This window comes from Chiloscyllium plagiosum, chromosome 21, assembly GCF_004010195.1.
Source record: "Chiloscyllium plagiosum isolate BGI_BamShark_2017 chromosome 21, ASM401019v2, whole genome shotgun sequence".
Classification (NCBI taxonomy): domain Eukaryota; kingdom Metazoa; phylum Chordata; class Chondrichthyes; order Orectolobiformes; family Hemiscylliidae; genus Chiloscyllium; species Chiloscyllium plagiosum.
The window spans coordinates 13,385,882-13,409,367 of NC_057730.1; the positions used below are offsets into that span (position 1 = coordinate 13,385,882).

Below are 23,486 nucleotides of genomic sequence, written 5' to 3' on the forward strand. Positions count from 1 at the left end.
GGAGGGGAGAAAAGCTGGAAAGAGGGATCAGAGAGGAGAGGTAGAAGGTGGGAAGGTGGAGGAGTGGGGAAGTAAAGGAGACGAGGAGAGATACGGGGGAAATGTGGATGGGGAGGCAGAAAGAAGGAAGGTGAAGGATAGAGGAAATGAGGGGAGAGGAGGGGAGCGGGTGTATGAGGGAGGGAAGGTCAACAGTGGAACATGAAAAAGACTGGATTGGGAAATGTTGTGCTGTTGGAGCCAATCCAGTAAACAGGTCTGGGTTTGGTCAGTTGTGAGCTTATCCAGGAGTATCTGACCCAGGCTAGGTTCCAGATATAGACCCCTTCTATGCTCATTCCCCTAATATCTATTTAGTCAGTACAGTCAATGTCAGGCCAAGTGGGGATCAGCTTGAGCCCTGATCACAGGATATTATAAAGTATAAACATGTGACAATTAGTGAAGCAAGAAACTACATTTATATAGTGACTTGCACAACCTCAGGACTCGGAAGTGTGGTCACTGTTGTATATTGGCAGGCAATTTTCACACAGCACAACACAATGGGATCATGATGGAAGAAAATAAAATGGTGATTTCTTCATGATCTTGCTTGTGAGTTAGGTATTGGCAAAGATAATAGAGAGAACCTCCTTGCTGGTTGAAATAGCAGATGGTTTTATGTCCAAGCAAGGTGACCAATTGAGGTTCTATTCAACATTTAATCTGAAAGGCAACTCATATGTTGTTTTGATCACTGAATGACCAATGCTAACAGCCCAGGCTTTCATTCAGAAATGGCTACTTGAGTGAGATATCAGATCAACCTGGTTTGATGAAGCAGCCAGGCTTGCACACATTCAATGGGGATATCTGTCATTGGGACCACACACAAGCCCCACCCCCACGCACACCACCTCCCCACCCTGCCAGTCAACATCTTAGAAGTCACCATTAACCAGACACTCTCTACTGGACTGACCGCACAAATCTGTGGCTCTAAGAGCAGGTCAGAACCTGGGACTTCTGTGGCAAGTAACCCTCCTCCAGTCTCCCTAAAGCCTGTCCACCATCTACAAAGCACAAGTCAGGAGTGTGATGGAATACCCCCCACTTGCCTGGATGGGTAAGTGCCAACAGCACTCAAGAAGCTTGACACCATCCAGGATAAAGCGGCCCGCTTGATTGGCACCACATCCACAAACATCCACTCCCTTCACCACCCAAGCTCAGGAGCAGAAGTGTGTACAAGATGCCCTGAAACAGTTTACCAAGGCTCCTTTGACATCATCTTCCATCCCGTGACCTCTACCACCGAGAAAAACAGGGGCAGTAGGCCCACATGAACATCACCATCTGCAGGTAACACTAGAGTCACCCACCATCCTGACTTGGAATGATATCGCTGTTCCTTCACTGTCACTCAGACAAAATCCTAGAACTCCCTCCTTACCAGCACTGAGCATATGCCTACTGCCAGAAGACCAGAAGATGTAGAACCAGAAATAGGCCATTCAGTCCATCAAGTCAGCTCATCCATTCAGTGAGATCATGGCTGATCTAATGGTCCTCAACTTCACTTTCCTGCCTTTTCCCCTTACCCCTTACTTATTAATAATCTGTTTATCTCTGCCTTGAATATGCTCATGACCCAGCATCCATCACCATTTGCAGCAAAGAATTTCACAGACTGAATGTGTCTGGGATAAGAAATTCCGACTCATCTGTGTTTTACATGGGCAGCCCCTTACTCTGAGATGATGTCCTCTAGTCTGAGACTCTCCCACAAGGAGAAACAGCCTCTCTACCATCTACTCTGTCAAGTCCTGTAAGAATCTTATATATTTCAAAGAGGTCTCCTGTCATCCTTCTGAACTTCAGTAAGTACAGGCTTAACCAACTCAAATGCTCCTCATGAGATAGTTCCTCCATTCGTGGGATTAGCCGAGTTAACATTCTGTAGACTTCCTTCAATGCCTTTACATCTTTCTTTAGGTGAAGAGGCCAAAATTGTTCACACTATTCCAGCTATGGTCTGTCTAGTTCTTTCGATAGGTTTAGCAAGGTCAGGAATATATACTGTAAATAATTATGGCCCCAGCACTGATCCCTGTGGCACTCCACTGGTTACAGGTTGACATCCTGAAAATGCCCCCTTTATGCAAATTCTTTGTCTTCTATTAGTTAGCCAATCCTCTATCCATGCTAACATACCACCTCCAACACTCTCCTCTTATTAAATAACTGATCTGTAATACTTCATCAAATCCCTTCTGGAAATCCAAATATATTCCATCTACTTATTCCCTTTTATCTCACCTGCTTGTTACCTCCTCAAATAACTAATCACATTTTCAATCCTGATTTCCCTTCATGAAGCCATGCTGTCTCTGTTGATTCTATTATGTATTTTGAAACTTTTCCAATGCTAGATGGCCTATAGTTTCCTTTTTTGTCACCTCTCTTTTTGAATAAGGGTGTTGTACTGGCATTTTTACAATCCTCTGGGATCCTTTTTCCAGAATCAAAAGACCCTTGAGAAGATTACGACCAGTGTATCCAGTATCTCTGTAGCTACTTCCTTTAAATACATAGGCTGCAACACTTCATGAAGGTAAAACAGCTTCTCAAGAGCAATTAGAAATGGACAATAAACCCTGGCCTCATCAACAATGCCCACATCCCATGAATTATTTTTTTAAAAAAGGATCCATTGAGATTCTGCAAAAACCAGCATTCAATTTAATCCCACTGTGTTCAACACTCACTGAACCTGTCAGATCCTTGATGTGGGTTATGATAAATCCCACCAGAAATGATCCTCTTTTAAGGAGTTTACCCTTTATTTCTTTTTCCCCCTTAATCGCTGTATAACCCTTTGCTCCAATCTATTGATTGGAATAAATCAGTATTAAGGAACTTGCTCTTATGTAGAATAACCAATATCGTTAAGTGATCTCTAAAACTGACAGGAAGGTCTTCGAAGCTTGTAACTTCTTCAAGTATTTGCTTTCAGGGCAAATTTATCACCGTGCTCTTGTATGTGAGACCGAAATTTATCATGGTGCGCTGACATTGTGATAACTGCTATTCTCTAATTATTGCCATAAATCTGCTACTCTCGGCTCCTTTTATAGTGAGAACACCAACATTAGCAGCTCACAGCACAGAATGGAACTGGGGAGAAAAACACTTTTTTGTTTAACCTCACGGCTGCCAAAAGCATTTTTGGCAACCTTCCTCTGTTCAATGGAGGGATTAGGAATGTGATGAAAGTAGGTTTCTAGGCTGTAAACAAAATATCCTCAGATCTCATCCTTCATTCCAACTTGGGGATTTCTCAAGATGGAGCCTAATCACATCTGGAGAGAGGTGGGTGGTATCCAAGGCAACATAATACATCAAATATTTAAACCCCAGTCAGAATTATACTATTATTATTAATCCGTTAGCAAGGCAGAAAGAATAAAACTCCAGCTGAGCTTTGATTTTCAAAGAGGATTATCCCCACAACCGCTTCAAGAAGAAATGGGTATTGGTCTGGATTTTTGCCAGGACTGGATGACTGGGAGCCCTTTAAAAATGGTGGATTGGTCCTAATCCCAGGATTCCTGGGTCTATTCCTTGGGTTTCTCATTTCACTTCTGAGGGTGCAGGTTGGAACAGATTGTGATCTGTGGTCACCTGGTCAACCCCATTTTGGAGATAGTCATGACCTAGTCCTTTGTGATTTTTCATGGGACATGGTTTGCAGTACCTCAGGGTGTCATGGGCTGTGGTCTGTCTGACAGAACATATTAAAATTCTCGTGCAGCACATGCCAGGCTATGCCTTCCAGTCACGCCCTGATACCAGGCTATGTTACTTTAATTCACCCACTATAGTGACAGTAAGGTGTGTAAAACAAAAAAAGATGTCTTAAAAGTCATTCATTGCTTCATCCGATTTGTTAAAGGAACTCCTTTGTACTGTTGGAGAATAAAATGTCAATCTTCGAGACACCTTAAATATCTGAAATGGAAAGCGTTTGAAGCCTTAACCTTGTCTAAATTCACCTTGACATTTCTATAGAAGCTTCACAACAGAACTGAGAGAGCCAGTGCTGGCAATCAAGCAGAGGCTCAGCTTTTTCAAAAGACGAATGAATGTCTGGCCTCTCCGCCTCCAGGAGTCTTCCCAACTTTCCCAAGTGATCCCAAGGATGATAGTACAGGGCAGAATGTTAAGGTCACTGTTGTCCTGCAGAATTCCTCATAACTTGCAGCTTCCAGCATTCCAGCTGATTGAACCCGCTGTAGAATTTCACGGGGTGGCATGAGATCTTGCAGGAAAAAAACCATCAATCCCAGGGGGAATTTTCACACAAGTCAATGATCTGGCCTTCAGAGGGCTGAGGCGAATCCAACATTGTTATTCGGGTGTTTGGATCTTGTATTTTTCTCACAAGACAGTAAATTGGGGTTGCAGTCACACGTCAGTTGCTCAACTTAATGTTCCCCCACCCAACCCCCTATCCCCATCTTTCCCACTGGTGATGTTGGTTTCCAGCCACTATCACCATCATATCTAGAATGATAACTTGAATTTAACTAAGGGCTTCAAAGTAGCAAACCATCCCAGTACACCTCTTGAGAGCATTACTAAGCATTAGGTGGGGGTCCAAAGAGGTAGGTTTTGAGGAGTGTTGCAAGGAGAGGAAGAGGGGCACTGAGGTTTTGAGAAGGAAGTCAGGAACTTATGGGCTATTCTTTGGTGTAAGCTTAGGCAGAGTGTGTCAACATACTGTTTAACTTCAGAGGCCAACACAGATGAGCTTGAAGATGTTCTTCACTTTCCAACCTCATGTCCAATGCAAACTGAAGATGATGGTTAGCAATCAGGAGGCAGAACTCCTCCCGCACTATTGATACTGAATTCCAATTGTATGGTGGCCACTGTGTCTAACCCTCCCACAGGGAATGACTAACACACCACAACTGGGATCAAACCATGCCCTTTATATTCTGTGTAACTCAGTAAAACACTGGGTTAAGCTGCAGTTTTAAGTGGTTCCAGAAAGCAACCAATAGTTAACATTTTCACTTGTGTGTAGTAACGGTTTTCGTTTTTATGGTGTGAAATGCTATTAGTATGACCAGAGCAGAGACAAAATCAGAAATTGCATTTTTCTATTTTCGAGAGCCAAGGTGTAAACTCGAACTTGACAGCAAAAATTGGCAACTAATGCTTTCTTCATGTACTTCCTTTGTCTTTGAATGATTCGTTGTTGATGGCATGTTAACTGGGAGAACGTTTGGGTTTCTTAAAAACAAAAATTAACCTGTAAATCCCTATTTAGTCATAGCATCTGATCTTGACTCCCATCTGGTTCTTATTTTGAAGATGTATTTTTTTTAATTCATTAACAATCCAGAATTGAATGTGCAACTTATTAATGCTTGAACATAATTGCTAATCTAATCTAAACAACGGACTCCCAAGGTGTAAAATACAACAGGTCTGTCTTGCAAATATTGGGGGTCGAGTCTTAAAAAGAAAAAGTGGGCGGAACGGTGGCACAGTGGTTAGCATTGCTGCCTCACAGCGCCAGAGACCGGGGTTCAATTCCCACCTCAGGTGACTCTCTGTGTGGAGTTTGCACATTCTCCCCATGTCTGCGTGGGTTTCCTCTGGGTGCTCCGGTTTCCTCCCACAATCCAAAAATGTGCAGGTTAGGTGAATTGGCCGTGCTAAATTGCCCGTAGTGTTAGGTGAAGGGGTAAATGTGGGGGAATGGCTCTGGGTGGGTTGTGCTTCGGCGGGTCAGTGTGGACTTGTTGGGCCGAAGGGCCTGTTTCCACACTGTAATGTAATCTAATAATTCCACCGGAGATGGTTCAACTTTGCACAATCAATAAATACCACATCACACTGAACGTTTTCTGGCCAGCCTCTGTCTTGTCTTTAATTGTTTCCCCCTTCTGCTCCTTTTGCTGATTTTTAAAACTGTTCCTCAACTTGAAGCTCTTAACTGAGCATTTTGGCTTTGTCTGCATGACCCTATGGCCATTCTCACTGCCAGTGTACTCCTGAGACCATCACTTCAGTTCCCCTTGTTTCATTCATACCTTCTCTATTCAAAAGTTACATTTTTTGGCCAAGCTCTTGGTCCCTTCTCCCCATAGCTGCCTTTGTGGTTCAGTCTCAAAGTATTTTCATAACCCTCCTCGTGAAGAGGCTTTGAGTGTTTTACCACATGCAAGGTGCTATGTCAGTGCTGTTGTTATTGCTATATTTTCTGTACATTCATTTTCAGTGATGCTCACTTTGCAAGACTTGAGGTGTGGAGGATTGTTAAAGCGCAGTGTATGCTCCAAGTTATAATGAACTGTGCAAAATAGCAGCAGCTCTTGCCAGCTTCTGAATATAAGAAATAGAAATAGGTTATTTAGTCTTTCATGTTGAGTCATGGCTGACCTTCAACATTGCCACCATTTTCCAGCATGATCTGCATTATCCTTAATGTGGTTAATTTGTGGAAATCTGTTGATCTCCGTCTTGACCAAACTTAACAACTGGAACTTCTGCAGCACTCTGGGCATTGAATTCCAAAGGTTCACTGCTCTCTGACTAAAGAAATCCCTCATTCTTCTCAACTCCAGAGAGTATGTGCCCAGCCTTTCCTCACAGGAAAACCCATCCAACCAAGGAGTTAGTCCAATGAACCTTCATTTATATTCCCTCAAGGGAAGTAAATCCCTTCTCAGGTTAAAATGTCTATGACTGTGCACAATGCTCCCGATGTGGTCTCAAACATAAAGCTCTATATAAATGTTGGAAGGTATTTTTACTCTGTGCTAATATTCTCTTGTAATAATGCTAAACATATATTTGGCTTCCCCAAAAGGTAGGAGACAGAGGTGGTGGTGGTGGAGGGTTGCTTTTGGGACTGGAGGCCTGTGACCAGTGGTGTGCCACAGGGCTTGGTGCTGGGTCCACTGTTTTTTTGTCATTTATAAGTGATTTGGATGGAATATGTAGTGGGTAGTGAAGTAGGTTACCTCAGAGTACAAAGGGATCTTGGTCAGATGGGCCGAGGAGTTTAATTTGGATAAATGTGAGAGACTACATTTTGATAGGGCAGATCAGGGCAGGACTTATACACTTAATGGTGACGTCCTTGCGAATGTTGCCAAACAAAGGGACCTTGGAGTGCTGGTTCTTACTTCCCTGAAAATGGAATCCCAGGTAGACAGGATAGAGAAGAAGGCATTTGGTATGCTTGCCTTTATTGATCAGAGCATTGAGTGTCGGAGTTGGGAAGTCATGTTGCGTCTGTATAGGACATTGGTTAGGCCACTTTTGGAATACGGCTTTCAATTCTGGTCTTCTTGCTATAGGAAAGATGCTATTAAACTTAAAAGGGTTCAGAAAATATTTGCAAAGGTATTGCCAGGATTGGAGGGTGTGACCTATCGAGGCTGAATAAGCTGGGGCTGTTTTCCAAGGAGCATTGGAGGCTAAGGGATGACCTTATAGAGGTTTTTAAAATCATGAGGGACATAGATAGGGTAAATAGACAAAGTCTCTTCCCCAGATTTAGAGAGTCTAAAACTAGAGGACATGGGCTTAAATTGAGAGGGGAAAGATCTAAAAGGAGCCTAAGGGGTAACTTGTTCATGCAGAGGGTGGTACAATTACAGCATTTAAAAGGCATCTGAATGGGTATATGAATAGGAAGGGTTTAGAGGGATGTGGACCAAGTGCTGGCAAATGGGACTAGATTAGTTTAGGATATCTGGTCGACATGGACAAATTGGACAGAAGAATCTGTTTTAATGCTGTACAGCTCTATGACTTTATAATTACTTGCTGCATATTATCTTTCACTGATTTGATGGACAAGGACAGCCAGGTCCAATGCTTGCCAGCCTCTCACCATTTAAGAAACACTCCTCACTTCCTGTTGTTCCTACCAGGTACTGAACCTTGAGGTAACCCACTAGTTAGCCTGCCACCCTAACAATTACCTGTTTGTTCCTGTCCTGTTTCCTCTCTGTTCATTATCTTACAATCCATGCCAGGATGTAATCCCATGTGCTCTAATCTCTTATAGGGACTTTGATTGAGAGCCCTCTTAAATAAAACTCTCAATATATTGTATCTACCAATTCTATGTTATTTGTTCTGTTATTCTGTCTGCAAAAGCTCCAACATATTTTTAAAAAAATATTTCCTAGTCATAAATCCACTTTGAAAATCATAGAAGCGTTGGATAGGATCAAAGTGTCCTGTTATCCCGTCCTTAGAGTTTCTGGCAATTTCCCTACAACTGATGTGGAGCTAATGTTTTTTTCCCTTTATTCACTCATGGGATATGGGTGTCGATGGCTGGCCAGTATTTATTGCCTGTCCCTAGTTGCCTTTGGCTTGCTAGGCCATTTCAGAGGGCAGTTGAGAGTCAACCATATTGCTCTGGGCCTGGAGTCACATGTAGTCCAGACCAAGTGAGGACGGCAGATTTCCTTCCCTGAAGGATATCAGTGAGCCAGATGGGTTTTTCAACAATCAACAATGTTTTCATGGTCATCAGTAGATCAATTCCAGATTGTTATCAAATTCAAATCCTACCATCTGCCACGAGGATTCAAGCCCAGGTTCCCAGAGCATTAGCTGAGTTTCTGAAATAATGGTCTAGTGATAATACCATTAGGCCATTGCTTCTCCTGCTGTGTAGCTTCCTTGTTTACTCTATCCCATTTTTCTTAAACAGTAGGCATACATTTTTGAATCTTCCAATGTGCTAGGATCATTGCAGAATCACAACAATTTTGAAAGGTGGCCACTGAATCATCTGTCCTTCTAAAGCTCCTCCTTCAGCACCTGAGAGGTAAATCATTGAGGAGAAAGTGAGGACTGCAGATGCTGGAGATCAGAGCTGAAAATGTGTTGCTGAAAAAGCGAAGCATTCTCCTGCTCCTTGGATGCAGCCTGACCTGCTGCGCTTTTCCAGCAACACATTTTCAGGTAAATCATTGAGCCCAGGGGGTTTATCTACCTTAGGTTTCATTAATTCCTATAGTACTAGTTTCTTCGATTCATCTTAATATTTTGTACTTCCTCATTTACACTAGTTCCTAGATTCTCCATTATATTTGGGAGGAATTTTAGTGTTTGCCTCCATGACGGTAGAAACAATGGGCGTGGCGTGAGGGACATGGCAAGATCTGTGGAATAATAGCGTGAGAAAATCCAGCGAGGCCTATCTCAACATCAAGAACAAATCGCTGCATCTTTTGTGCATTTGCTGGGCAGCCAGGCGAATTGCCAATTAATGGGGATTATCACTTGCTAAATGGCTTAATAACGCCCCAACTCACCGTAATAATATTCAACTTCCTATCATACCAAACACGCCCAACACACTAGACACTGAGAGTTCTCAGCGTGGCAATCAGAACAGGCAGATTCAGCTCACCATGTTGGATACTCAGCACCAGTGCGCACTCGATGGCACCAGCTTCACACACCAGACATTGGCATTTGATGTGTGCCAGCCTCCAAGAGCCCTCATGGCACATCTGTGATCCACTTACAGGATGCTGCAGCAAGGACACTGTGTGTTCAAGAACATACACCCAGCTCATAGGCTGGAGGCTTGGCTTCATCTCCTGCTGTCCACTTCCTGCCATCACGCTCACTCGCTCTAGCCTGTCTGGATGCTCACAGCATCCTTGTCTGACCTTTTTGCACTTTGCCATTTCAGCCCAAAATGCCAGGCTCACAGTGCTGCTGGATTGCGTTACCAGTAACCACAGCCGCAAAGCCTGACGTGACTGTGGGCAGGCTTCAGTTAAGCGAAGGCTAACAGTCTCCAGCCAGGGGTCCTGGCACAGTAGGTCCAGGGCAGCCAATACCAGTCCAGGGCCTTGGAAATGGTCAGTCAGCCCTTGGCACAGTCAGAGACAGGATCCTCTCCACCTGAGCGATGGGGATCAGCATGTCAGACTGCACACCACCCTCCTGGCTCTTTCTGCACTTTTAGGGGGTTGTTTGATTCCTGAAATGAGAGAGAGTGGCATGTATTATGGGAGGTGGAAGTGGGTGGCACAGCTGTTATTGTTGGTAAGGGTGGGAAGGTGTTGCAAGCAAATGAGTGGGCAGAGGGCAGGGAGTGAGAGATAGTGAGAGGGGTAGGACATGAGCCTTTGTGGGAGAGGGGCATAGCAGCAGCGGTAGAGTGAGTGTGAGGTAGCAGAGAGAAGATGTGGGCATTCTGGCGGAGTGGAGAAGAACATTGACCCTCTTCCTGCATTGTTGGGCATTCCTCCAGACACGGAGCCCCAGGTGGCAACCTTAGAGTAGGCTGGCATGGTCTTGTCTTGTGGCCTCCACCACTGGTCCTGGGGAGAGAGGATGTTCTGCCTCTGTACCAGCCCTGTTCAGCAGGAGCTCGGGATCCACGCCCACAGAGCAGGAAATCAGACGTTGGGATCCATGGAAGGCAGCTCCGGGCTGACAGAGCATCTGCGGGTGTACAGCATGTGCAGATGGCACCAATGCTGGGGGTACCAGTCAGCTAAAGTACACCCCAACAATGGCAAGTTGTCCTGTAAATGGCACATCATAAGATTGGGCTAGAATGAAATGAGAGGGGCAATATAGGGGTGGGGTAGGTCATTCATGGGGTGGGTTTGGTCAGATATGGTAAGATCCCACTGCACCTTCAGCAAAAAATGCTCTCACTTAGCCACAAAAACATAAGATTCAGTCCAATGCATTTGTTTCCTTTTCAGTTGTGCCATTTCCTTTTTCCCATTTTTAATATCCTGCCGCTGCTTGTATTGGATCCACATTTGCTTTTGCTGGTTTTTTTTCCTTTTTAAGTATGTATAGCAGCTTTTATGCTCTGCTTTCATGTTTCTTGCTAATTTATTCTCATTTACTATTTAACTTTTCTATTTTTAATGGTCCTGATTTTGCAGAAGTCTAAGATCTACCCAATCTTTAGGCTCAACATTTTTCCTTTTGGTGACTTTATAAGCCTTTTCCTTTGAACTAATGAAATTCTCGATTCCTTCTGTGAGACACAGGCAGAACTCTTCCCTGACTGAGATTTTGTGCTTTAAAGGAGTGTCGTTTTGTTGTAAACAATGCATTCATTCTTTAAATATTCGCTTTGCCTATCTACCATCAAAACTTTTAATGTAGTTTTCCAATCCGCCATATTTTCTAATCCCTCATAGCTTTATTGTTTCTCTGTTTAAATTGAAGAGCCTAATTTCTGAATGAAATACATCACTTTACATTATAAATGCTATCATTGCCATTATTTCTCAACAAAATTACTAATTAGCCCTCTTTTATAGGACAGTACTAGATCTAAAATAGGACATTATCTAATTGCTCCCTTTGATACTCATGTTCTAGAAATCCATCTTGCATACATTCGAAGGATTCATCCTCCATAACATCAGTACTAATTAATCTGTTTGTAGATTGAGATCCTCCATGATGACTTTGTTACCTTTGTTACAAGAACCTGCTTTAAACTTTGATTTGTATTATAGGCAACCAAATGCTGGTGATAAACAACCCGCACCAAAGTTTTCTGACATTTGCTACTATTTAGTTCCAGCCACGCTGATTCTACAGCTTGAACGTTAAAGCTAAGATCATCTCTCAGTGCAATACTAACACGCTCTTTAATTAACAGAGCCACCTCACCTCCTTTTTCTCAGCTGCCTTTCCTTTGCAAATATCACATACCCTTGGATATTCAGGTCCCAGTTTGGAGTTGTCTCTGCGATGGTCACGCATATCAGTTTCTATTGGAGCCGACAATTCACCTGTTTCATTGTGAATGCTGCAGGCATTCAGATACAGAGCGCAGAATTTGATGCTTTTGTAAACTCTAGCCCTGTTACAGAGACAACTGACAACAATTACTGCCCCTCTCTGTCATATTCTGCCATTATCAGAGTCTTTATTGTTACCTTGACCTATTGCCTTACTTCTCCTATTTAGTTTAAAGTCCCCTTGAGTTTGCTAGAACACTGACCCCAGGACAGTTTAGGTGATCTTCATCACAAAGGTACAGCTCCCACATCTTCAGGGACTGGTGCCATTGCCCCACAAAATGGAACCCAGTTGTCCCACACAGTCTTTGAGCCACATGTCCATCTCTCTGATCTGATTTGTTCTCTCCTAACTTGAATGTGCCTTAGATAAGAATCCATAGTTTATTATCTTTGAAGTTCTGCTTCTTACTTTAGTACCTAGCTCTGCATGCTGACTGTGCAAAACCTCTTTCCTTGGCTTACCCATGTTGTTGGAAATGAATTGGACTGCTGAGAACTATATCCTTCCCCTCCCACTCAAGTTCCTCTCCAGTTCTGAGCAGGTATCCTAAACTCTGGTATGCAGATACTTGTGCTCGACTACGGAGGACAGTGTCAGGCTCCCTGATTATGCCGCCCAATCATACTTTTCTGTTAACCCTCCCACTTCAAAAGTTTCCTGTACCATATTGTTATGGTCAATCAGCCCCTTCACACCACAGCCCTCACTCTCGTCCTTATAAACTATGCGAGCCTCAAACCTTTTGGAGAATTGCAAGTACCAGGCAAGTGCAGCTCCTCCATTGCCACCTTCTCGATTCCCTGACCTGTTTCAACTCGCAGTCACACTCTCCTGACCCTGACCACTGAACAAATCAGACAAAGCCAGCCAAAGGCACATGACTGCCTGAGCTGGAACTCCCCAAGTGGCTGACTCTTAAAAACAGATGTGCTTGCCATGGGTTGCTGCAAAATCCAGGAGCTCCCACATACTGCAGTCGTGACACATCACTTATTCTGTCATTTTTTTTATTAATTAGTTTTTATTTTCAATTAATTTACACAGTACGCCTCCTCGCCTAACTATCCTTACTCAACCAGCACTGAGAATCCCTGTTTTCCAAAGAGTATACCGGTCATTCTGCTATAACGCGACAGTTGTTTTCCTCTGCAACCTCACATAATAGAAGATCCCTAATAGAAAATCATTATACCCATGCAGTAGAAAGTTTGCGTTATCCAACCAACATCCACAATTCATCAATTGCGTTATAGCCAATTCACGCTGACGAAACGCATGTTATGGCAGAACGATATATATATATATATACATATATATATATATATATACATACACACACCAATGAGTCAGCCTTGCTAAAGCAGTCATGATGTGGAGGAGCCAGTTTTGGACTGAGGTGTTCAAAGTTAAAAGTCGAACAACACCAGGTTATAGTCCAACAGGTTTATTTGGAAGCACTAGCTTTCGGAGCGTCGCTCCTTCATCAGGTGGTTGTGGAGTATAAGATCTCAAGACACAGAATTTATAGCAAATGTTTCCAGTGTGATGTAACTGAAATGATGTATTGAAAAAGACCTGGATTGTTAAAGCAGAGAAAGCAACTTAAGATAGGTAACTTATTACCTAGCTGCCACTGCTCCCAGAGAGTTTGTATAACCCTTTTTAAACAGTAATTTGTGGTCAGTTGCTAAATGTAAACAAAAAAAAATTTAATTCAGAAAGCAGTTAGCCCTTAAGATCCCTTCACTCACCCAGCTCCTGGCTTCCCAGCCCTTACAAACCTCCATCCTGCAGACTCATGCCACTGTAGTTGTATTCGTTTGACTGTTCCAATGTTGTTGCCAGATACTTGGTGTTAGCCAAGTATCCACAGATGCTCATTGCATTGAGCCAACTGACGCGCATGTGTCCAAAAGTTTGATTTTATTTTCATCTTTCTTAAACAAATATTTATCAGCCAACTAATGATCCAGAAAGGAAGACTTGCATTCATATAGCACCCTTCAATGTGTCCCCATGTGTTTTGCAGACAATGTATTGCTGCTGCAGTGCAGTCGCTGTGGCGCACAAGGAGAATGGCAGCCAATCTATAGACAACAGATTCCCATAAACTGTTCTGCGATAATGACTAGAGGGTGTATTTTTCAGTGTTGGGTGAGGAATAAATATCAACCAGGACTCTAAAAAACAGAGCTCCCTTTTCTAAAAAAAGTACTGCTTTGGGATCTTATACTTACTTAAGAGAGCATGTAATGTCTTGATTTTGTGTCTTGTTCAAAAGACAGTACCATCGGCAGTGCAGCAATCCCTTAGTACTGCACTGCAGCATTGTCCAAGGTTATGTGTTCAAGTCAGTTTGTCAGATATGCCACTGGGAGGATGTTGTTGCATCCTTTCAAGTAACCCTAGTTATATTTTGAGTGAAACTATCCACCAATTGATACAGTATATTTTCTGGCTTGTTTTCTGCAATGACATTAACACATTATATCCAATTGCCCACGTATTCCCCTCCAGCCACATCCCAAATCTCCAGTCCTTCCCTTAGCTTTGCTCCTAACCCTCTTTCCCCTTCTGCTTCTCCCCTGGCTTTAGGGAGCCCGGACCCTGATGAAGATGAGGACCTCATCACAGTGGAGTTTGATGACGGTGATACTGGACGCATTCCTCTTTCACACATACGCCTTCTGCCTCCAGATTATAAGATTCAATGTACGTAAATCCAAAGTTTCGAGGGATGATTGAGACATTTGACAGCTACGTTTGTAAAGTGGCCAGAAAGGGGGTTTAAGAAGTGGTTTCCCAACTTCTCAATGAGGTAAACCAGCGTGGGGTTTGGGTAAAGTTACGAAAAGGAACTGGAGTCAAAGGCCATTATTATAAACCCAAAGTAGGTTGGCTCAATTTGACTTGAAACATCAAATAGACCTCTGCTGGGGCTGTGAAGCAGATCTACAGCTTTGTTGGTGGATTGTTTTTCTCTCACCAGAACCTTTTTTGACCTTCTCCGTCTTCTCCCCTCCGTTCCTCAGGTCAGTCAGACTCTTTGAAAGGGTGGAGGAACCCAATACATGATTGAGATTATTCCCTTCTGCTCATGACCATTCTGTGTTCCTCACTGCCAATGGGAGAGACCTTGGCTGACAATGGAACTACTGGTTTGCAGCCCCTGTTGTTTAGGTTTGAGCAGCAGATATCCCCGAGACTGGAACGCAGTCCCCTGGAGCGCCCGCTCCAGGCAGGAGCCCCGTCCCAGTGTACATCTTTAAATTTCCTCCAGTCGTTAAAATCTTTTGCTGATCCGTGTAGCACAAAAGTTAAAAGTGGCCTATGTCTGTCAGTGTCTGATTCAGAGACTGGCTTCTTCTTAACAGGTGCAGAGCCATCCCCAGCTCTGCTCGTGCCCAATACCAAGCGGCAAAGCAGGAAGTCCAGCAAGGATGCTGTGGACAGCAAGGAGGCCGGCGCTCAGGGCACTGACAGCAGCGCAGCGAAAAATAAAGGCCGCGGGAGGAAGACATCCACCGCCAAAGGGAAAGTTGGTAGGTCGATCATCAGTGAGACTTCCCTCACAGTGCAAGTTGGCCAGTGTGAAGGAAATGATGGAGGACTTCCTCAAACGGAGATTTGTGGAAAATCTTCTGTTTTCTCAGGAGGCAGGGGGTACAGCTGAAAACCTTCAGCGCTGAGTTTGATAGCTCTCTGTGACATTGGTTACTGAGCCAAGGGGAGCGAAGATGAGTCTGTGATACAGAACCATGGCCATTGAAATGAGTGCAGGCAGCAGGCTGGAGGGGCCAAATGGCCTACTCCCATTCCTGTGTAACTAAACTTTCTCTGTGCCGATCGCAGGCACTCACTCTGCCACTGAAATCTGCCGGGATGCGGGGGGGGGGGGGAGGTTGGGGGTGGGTGGGGGGGGTGTTCAAAGGTTACCCGCTTTTGTGAGGTGGAAACCACAATTTGTGCACAGCAAAAGCCAACAAATAGTGAAGCGATAATTATCAGTTTTTTTTTTGTGTCTGATGTCACTAAGCATAAATATTGGCCACGTCACGGGGAACTTGCTTGGAACCATGAGTTATCTGAGAGAGTCGGCCTTGAGGAAACTATTGGAAGAGAATGTAAAATAATCAAGAATCCCTTTCTCTTCCCCCTTTTCACGTTAATTTAGGAACGGACTCGGTCTCAGAGCAGGCGGAGATTCCCGGACCGGCAGAGGATCAGACAGACGCGGAGGGCCAGGGGAAGCAAGTCGCGAAAACGACGAGGAAGTGCCTCCAGAAAAGGAGTGGGGTGGGAGCTCCAGCCAAGGCCACCGGTGAGAGGAAGAAAAAGGCGGCGAAGGTGAAGCTGCTCCCGAAACAAAGCGCGCAGCAGCCGGCCACCTTCCCCGCTCCCGTCTTCGGGAATGTCCTCGGCCTGGAAACGTACGGTGAGCTGCCGGACCCGTTCGCCATCTCCGAGAGCACCGGAGCCAGTGTAAAAGTGAAGAAGGGCAAGAAATCGGAGGAAGAGGCCCAGGAGTTTGGAAATGGCGGGAAGGGCCTGAGGAAGCAACTGGAGGCGGAGATTCTGGTCAAGTTGGACCACGAAGGGGTGATGTCACCCAAAACAAAGAAGACCAAAGCCATGATGATGGAAGATCAAAGCTTGACAGGCAAGGTCGACAGCAAGGTCATACTCAGTGTGAACTACCCTGCAGCAGCTGGGAGCTGTGAGGTGAAGCAGAAACCGTCAAAAAATAAGGCTGCCAAGAAGGAACCTAATGTGGGTGCCGCATACTCTGGGGGGACTTTTGGCAGCAACACGGATTCCAAAAGCAAGATGAAGAACAAAGAGAAGGAAGACGGCAATAGTAGCGTGAGCAGCAGCAGCAGTCCTGAGTCTGAGGGTGAGGAAGATCAGCAGAACGACGAAGAAGAGGCTCCACGGAACAGCAGCGCCACAAGCTCCAGGGCCTCATCACCCGTGTCATCGTCATCGTCGTCATCCCAGTCTTCGTCCTCCAGCTCCTCGTCCTCGTCCTCTTCCTCGTCCAGCTCCTCCTCTTCGTCCTCGACCACTGATGAGGACTCTTCCTGCAGCTCCGACGAGGAGGCCGGCTTCCAGTCTGCCGCTCCGCCTGGCCCGTCGTCAGGGCAACAGGCGCGCCTACCCCCTGAGCCCCGGCCCCAGCAGCAGGCCCGACGGCAGAAGCTGAAGCAGCAGCCCAGCAACAGCAAGAGCAAACCCAAGAAACGAGAAGGTGTCCACCTACCGACCACCAAGGAGCTAGCCAAACGGCAGCGGCTGCCATCAGTGGAGAACCGGCCTAAAATCGCCGCCTTCCTTCCTGCCAGACAACTTTGGAAATGGTTCGGGAAGCCCACGCAGGTAAATAGAGGCATACAGCACAGAAACAGACCCTTTGGGCCAACTTGTTAATGCTGACCTGCTTTCCCAATTTAAACCAGTCCCATTTGCCTGTGTCTGGCTCATATCCCTCTAAACCTTTCCCGTTCACATATCTGTCCAAAATGTCTTTTAAATGTTGTAACTGCACCTGCATCTACCACTTCCTCTGGCAGTTCATTCCAGACACGAACCACCTTCTGTGTGAAAACGTTGCCTCTCAAATCCCTTTTAAATCTTCCTCCTCTCACCTTAAAATTATGTCCCTAGTTTTGAGCTCCCCTACCCGAGGGAAAAGAAATTTCCTATTCACCTTATCTATGCCCCTCAAGATTTTATAAATCTGTATAAGGTGCACCGCCCCCCCAAAAAAAAACCTCCAGTGAAAGAAGTCCCAGCCCATCCAGCCTCTCCCTCTGACTCAAACCTTCCAGATGTGGCAACATCCTGGTAAATCCTTTCTGAACCCTCTCCAATTTGATAACATCTTTCCCATAGCAGATTCCACCCTATCCATAGATATTAAAAAACAAAGTTAAAATACGAGAACCTATGCACCTCCAGCTCAAAGCTAAGAAATTTAAAAAAAGCAAAGTGTTTTCAGTACCCTCAGAGGTTAGACTTATGGACTCATAGAGGTTTACAGCATGAAAACAGGCCCTTCAGCCCAATTTATCCTTGCCGTCCATTTGAAATAAAGCATGCTTTTTTTTCTTTTTTTTTCTTTTTACTGCCTCACTACCCCCTAACTGTGGTAGTGCTAATATTTTAAAGCACGCTTTATTCATACACAGTAGTTAAAAGACAGCAAAAGAAATTGGAATAATTAACTTTGTGGGAAAACTTAACAGAATAATAGATAACTTAATTCATCAATAAACTGGTTGCAGACCCATGTTGTTCAGAATGCATCCAAGTTGGATGGATTAGGACAGGACTCAGCAACCATTTTTTAGCTGAAGAACCTTCTAGAAAAAAAATTGTCTAATGTTAGGAGCAGCAAGACAACAATTCTGCATTTTTAAACCAGATGGATAATTTGCTGATATATGTATATCATCGACTGCAGTAAGAGGTTTTCCATTTAATTTGGAAGTAAAGAGGATTTATTTTCACTGAGGGTCGTGGATCTTTGGTGGTGGGGTTGCAGCAATCATAGAATACATTTACAGCTGACGGAGAGAGATTCTTGAAGAACAAGTCGCATTATCGGGAATGTGGAAATGAGAACACAAATTGGCCATGACCTTTCTCAATGGCAGAGCAAGCGACAGGAGCCACTAGTTCTAATTCTCGTCCTAATGCAGAATCTTGCATGTATCAACAGAAAACAAAACCAAAGCTAAAATAGTTAAAAATCACACAACACCAGGTTATAGTCCAACAGGTTTAATTGGAAGCACTAGCTTTCGGAGCGCTGCTCCTTCATCAGATGGTGTTGTGTGATTTTTAACTTTGTACACCCCAGTCCAACACCAGCATCTCCAAATCAAAGCTAAATAGAACTGCCTCTGAATAATCATGTTTTCTCCTTTTTCAAACTTGACTTTTGTCAGTGCAATCATCTTTAAAACAGCCTTTAACTTGCATAGAATTAAGACAGCTTTTTTTCAGCTTTGAATTCTTGTAATTAAAAACATAACCTTTAATACCAGGTGTAGAATAATTTATCATTGCGGCAATATTAGAAACAATGAAAATCAAAACCATCTAAAGCTGCTCCTCAAACCAAGGCACTTATCGACAACTATGTGGAGCTACACTACTGAAACAAATTTATTCAAATCTCAGTGATTTTTTTTTGTTAAAATCATAATTTGAAACTGCAATATTGGAAAGGCGATGGCCTAGTAGTAGTATTATCACTGAACAGGTTAATCCAGACATCCAGGTAATGTTCTGGGGACCCAGGTTCGAATCCAGCCAAGGCATATGGTGGAATTTGAATTCAATAAAAGTTTGGAATTAAGAGTCAAATGATGACCATGAATCCATTGTCAGTTGTTGGGAAAGACCCATCTGGTTCACTAATGTCCCTTAAGGAAGGAAACTTTAATCCTTATCTGGTCTGGATTATATGGGACTTCAGACCCACAGCAATGTGGTTGACTGTTAAGTGCCCTCTGGGCAAATTAGGGATAAACGCTGGACTCGCTGGTGACGCCCTCATCCCATGAATGAATTAAAAAACCTAATACACTAAAAGCCACTAATTGCCGTAGTAATTTTCTTGGTCTTCGCTTTTCTTTAAGGCTTTTGCAGAGCTCAGAGCTGCAAATGCAATGTTAACGAATGAATCTGGTGAGGTATTGGAGCTGAGGGTTACAAACCCCCTGGATTAGGGACTGGGGGATCCTGGTGGATTTAAGGAGGCACGGGAGGCTCTGGTATAGGAATGGAGGTGGGGTGCTGGAGTGGTGAGGATTTGAAGGCATTGGAAGTCAGACCGAATGCAGAATTTGAAGGAATCACACACAGCTTTCATCTGACTGCAAATGACTGAAGATGTCACATCCCAGAAGCAGCATTGTAGTCAATCCTGGCAGAGCTCTTGTGTGTTGGCCACTGCATGGTTGACAGGTGCAGCAGGGAAGATTTGAATCCTGTCTAGGAAAATCATGTGAGTACAGCAATTGCCATAAGATTGTACATATCTGCAGTTTACAGGCACAGTCCAAAGATAGTGGTACCTCTGCCCACGATACATTATACCCAGGTACAAACCCAGGGGACAGACAACTCCAGGTTTCCTCACAGTATTGTTAAAGCTTTGGGGTTCAAGTTGGCTATAATCCATCCCAGAAAATGTAACTAATTCAGAACAATTTAATATTTAACACAGGTTTACAACAATTGGCAAAAGAACCAGAAGTCAATTTTGTATGTTTTTTTTATAAGCAGTGTGTTATTGTTAACATTAGAAAGGGAACCTAATAAATATCCAGGGAGGAACCAAGCAGAGCATGGGTGAATAACTGGCTATTTCAAAGAGTCCACACAGGTGAGACTGATTGGCCTCATGCTGTCCTTTTAGCTTCCAACAGCCCAGAAGCTGCAAGGTTTCTGAGATGTGTGTTGAGTTGTCTCTATATGGGAATATCCATGTGGATACACTGTACACTTTGTAGCCAACGATACCCACAATTAATGTAGTTAATATTACAAGTTAATAGAAAATTTAAAAAGTCGTTGCTGAAGGAGGTCAGTGTATAAGCAAACTGACAAGTTCCAGACAGCCTCTCCCTGACTAGAAAAGTCTTCAGTTTCGACTCCAGATCTGAGCTGTTCAAATAGTCTGTTCCCACCAGGTTAACTATAACCTCAGCACCTTCCGGCTAGACAATAGAAATATCCATTCAGGTTCCCACTTTTGGCTGCTTTGTAAGCACTCACCTCACTGAGGATCGACTGGAATAGGGTAGCGATTTGCAGGAAACTAGATTCATCTTAAACTGAATCACATCCTCAGAATCGAAAAAAAAACTAATTTGACTCTTTTCTTTCCTCCTACTGGCTATTTTAGTGCCTGTGGTGAGGTTAAGGTTAAGGACCTGATAAGTATCAGTTGTGGAACAATGGGTAGCACTCTCACCTCTGAGCTAGGGGGTGATGGGTTCAGGTCTCAGGGGCCCCAGTGTCTCAAGCACTGAAACCCTAACACTCTGGATGATTCTTCAAATTGAGGTCCTCCTTATGGGGCGATGTCACATTACTTTTCAAAAGTGATTCAGGGCAATATTTAACCAATTTTTAACCTTCAACCGACGTCAGTAAAATGATTGATCTGCTTGTTCCTGTTATTTTTTGTGGAAGCTTGCTGTGCATAAATGTGGCCACTGTGCCCTACATGACAGGGACTGCACTGTAAGAGGTATTTCCACTGGCTGTATTGTACTTTGACATATCCTGAGTTGTGAGACGTGCTATATCTTTTTCACCAGAAATTGCTGGCGAAACTCAGCAGGTTTGGCAGCATCCGTGGGAAGAAAGCAGAGTTAACACTTCTGAGTCCAGCAGTTCTGATGAAGAGTCACAGGACTCGGAAGCGTTAAGTCTGCTTTCTTCCCACAGGTGCTGCCAGCCCTGCTGAGTTTTGCTAGCAGTTTCAGCATTTGTTTCAGATTCTGACAGGAATAGTCAGGGATGTTCCCAATGACTGGGGAGTCCAGATCAGAGGCCATTGTCTAAGAGATAGGCCATTTTGGACAGAGATGAGGAGTAATGTCTTCACCCAGAGAGTGGTGAGCCTGTGGAATTCTCTGCCACAGAAAGCAGAGGCCAAATCATTGAATATTTTTGAGAAGAAGATAGATTATAGTTCTTAGGGCTAAAGGGATTAAAGAGTATGAGGAAAAGACAAGAGCAGGTTACTGAGTTGAATGGTCAGCCATGTTTATATTGAACTCTAGAGGAAGTTTGAAGGGCCAAATGGCCTCCTCCTGTTCCTAGTTTGTAATCTATGTTTAACTCTCAGCATTTACCTCTATTTCTTTCAAAGGCTTTTCTAGTTTCCACTTAAATATAGTTATCTAATTTGTTTCACCTACTCTCTGTGAAAGTGAGATCCACATTTTCATCACTGTCAGGATAAAGCTGTTTACTCTGTGTTGCTATGGGATTTCCTGGCCGTCACCTTTTATCCACGGCCTGGAATTGTGCCCTCCCCCACAAGTGGTACAGGGTGAGGAGGGGGCCCACAAAGTTGTGGCATCCTTGTTCCTGTGAAATCTGAGTGCATTTAAAGTTCGAAGTATGAGATGACCTGCTTTTCAGGGTTCCACCAATAAAGCAACGGTGCTAAAACTTGGCCTTTGCAAATCTCCAGGTCCACAAACTTCAAAGCAGATCAAACCATGAGTACAAAATGTAAGCACAAATTGAAAAGAACTTTACTTAATCCTCCGAGAGCGTTTTGTTGTAGTTTGTGGGCTGGATTTTCCTAAACAGGACCGCAGCTTGAACAGTTCTGGTCTCAACGAAATTCCACATTAGTTAATTAGCCACATATAATCTACGAAACAAAAACAGAAAATTGCTGGAAAAGCTCAGCAGGTCTGGCAGCACCTGTGGAGAGAAATCGAGAGTTAACAGGTTGAGTGACCCAAAGTTTTGAGGAAAGATCATTGGACCTGAAACGTCAACTCTTGATTTCTCTTCACAGATGCTGCTAGACCTGCTGAGCTTTTCCAGCAATTTCTGTTCTTGTTTCTGGTCTACAGCATCTGCAATTCTTTCAGTTTTATTTAATACACAAAGCACTTGTTTGAGGTCAGCAGGTTGTAGTTCGTTGTGACAAACATAAGGAATTTAACAGACAGGATCAGACTTGCTCCATCCGAATTCTGAGTTCGGATTAATTGTTCCTTTTTCTGTGATTCGCCTGTAGTCTCACGGCAAGTTTGTCACACTCAGGGGATTAACAGCAACTGCTTACTACATCACAGCATTTTTCTAGACAACTTCAGAAAAACTTGGGAGGGAAAAGGACTCAACTCTAGTTTACAGAGCAAATTGACTTTATTTTTAAAAAGGATTCTAGTTTATTTTTATAGAACTTGAATTGGATTGGCAGCTGCTCAGAGAATCTCAGTCTATCTATCTGCACTGTCTGTTGAGTGCCTGCATTTGTTCAAGGAGTTACGTATTAATGGAGATCTTTTCACCCAGTCCAGTATTCATAGATCACTCTGCACAAGCATTTGTTGCCATTAATAACAAAGTCTGAAAAGAAAGACTTTGTTGTATTTGCATTTACAATATTTGAGTCCAGTGCAGTCAAAACTCACTAGTAACCCCGCCTACACCTTAATGAATTCAAGAAACTAGCCCATTTAAGTATCCTTACATTTCATATCTATGCCTCTTCAGTCAATGACTATGTGTTGTTGCTGCACCATCTACCGTTTGTGGGCAATGATTAACATCCTTCATTCTTTCTATAGAGGAGAGGAATGAAGGGAAAAGCAAAGAAGCTCTTCTACAAAGCGATTGTCAGAGGCAAAGAAATCATTCGCCTGGGGGACTGCGCCGTCTTCCTCTCTGCTGGCCGCCCCAACCTTCCATACATTGGCAGGATTCAAAGCATGTGGGAGTCCTGGGGTAACAACATGGTGGTCCGGGTCAAATGGTTCTACCACCCAGAAGAGACCAACCTGGCCAAAAAACTCAACAATGGCAAGGTAAGTTTGGAAAGCAATCTTTGGTCTATTTCAGACATGGACCTTTAACCCATTCATACATCTGAGTGTAGCTCAGATATTGCCTTGTGC

General features: G+C 43.8%; 1 protein-coding gene across 10 annotated transcripts in view; it reads left to right on the plus strand.

The window, feature by feature from the left end:
* The window catches only part of tnrc18 (trinucleotide repeat containing 18), a 179,187-nt gene that overhangs the window by 148,295 nt on the left and 7,406 nt on the right, over positions 1 to 23,486 (plus strand). For 6 of the 10 annotated variants that reach the window (XM_043711267.1, XM_043711266.1, XM_043711269.1 and 3 more), the window contains 4 exons: positions 14,341 to 14,535; positions 15,165 to 15,365; positions 15,998 to 17,199; positions 23,160 to 23,396. In XM_043711267.1, coding sequence (XP_043567202.1) covers positions 14,341 to 14,535; positions 15,165 to 15,365; positions 15,998 to 17,199; positions 23,160 to 23,396 — 1,835 coding nt within the window. The remainder of the gene's footprint in view (positions 1 to 14,340; positions 14,536 to 15,164; positions 15,366 to 15,997; positions 17,200 to 23,159; positions 23,397 to 23,486) is intronic. The other 4 variants (XM_043711275.1, XM_043711272.1, XM_043711270.1 and 1 more) reach the window with 3 other exon arrangements.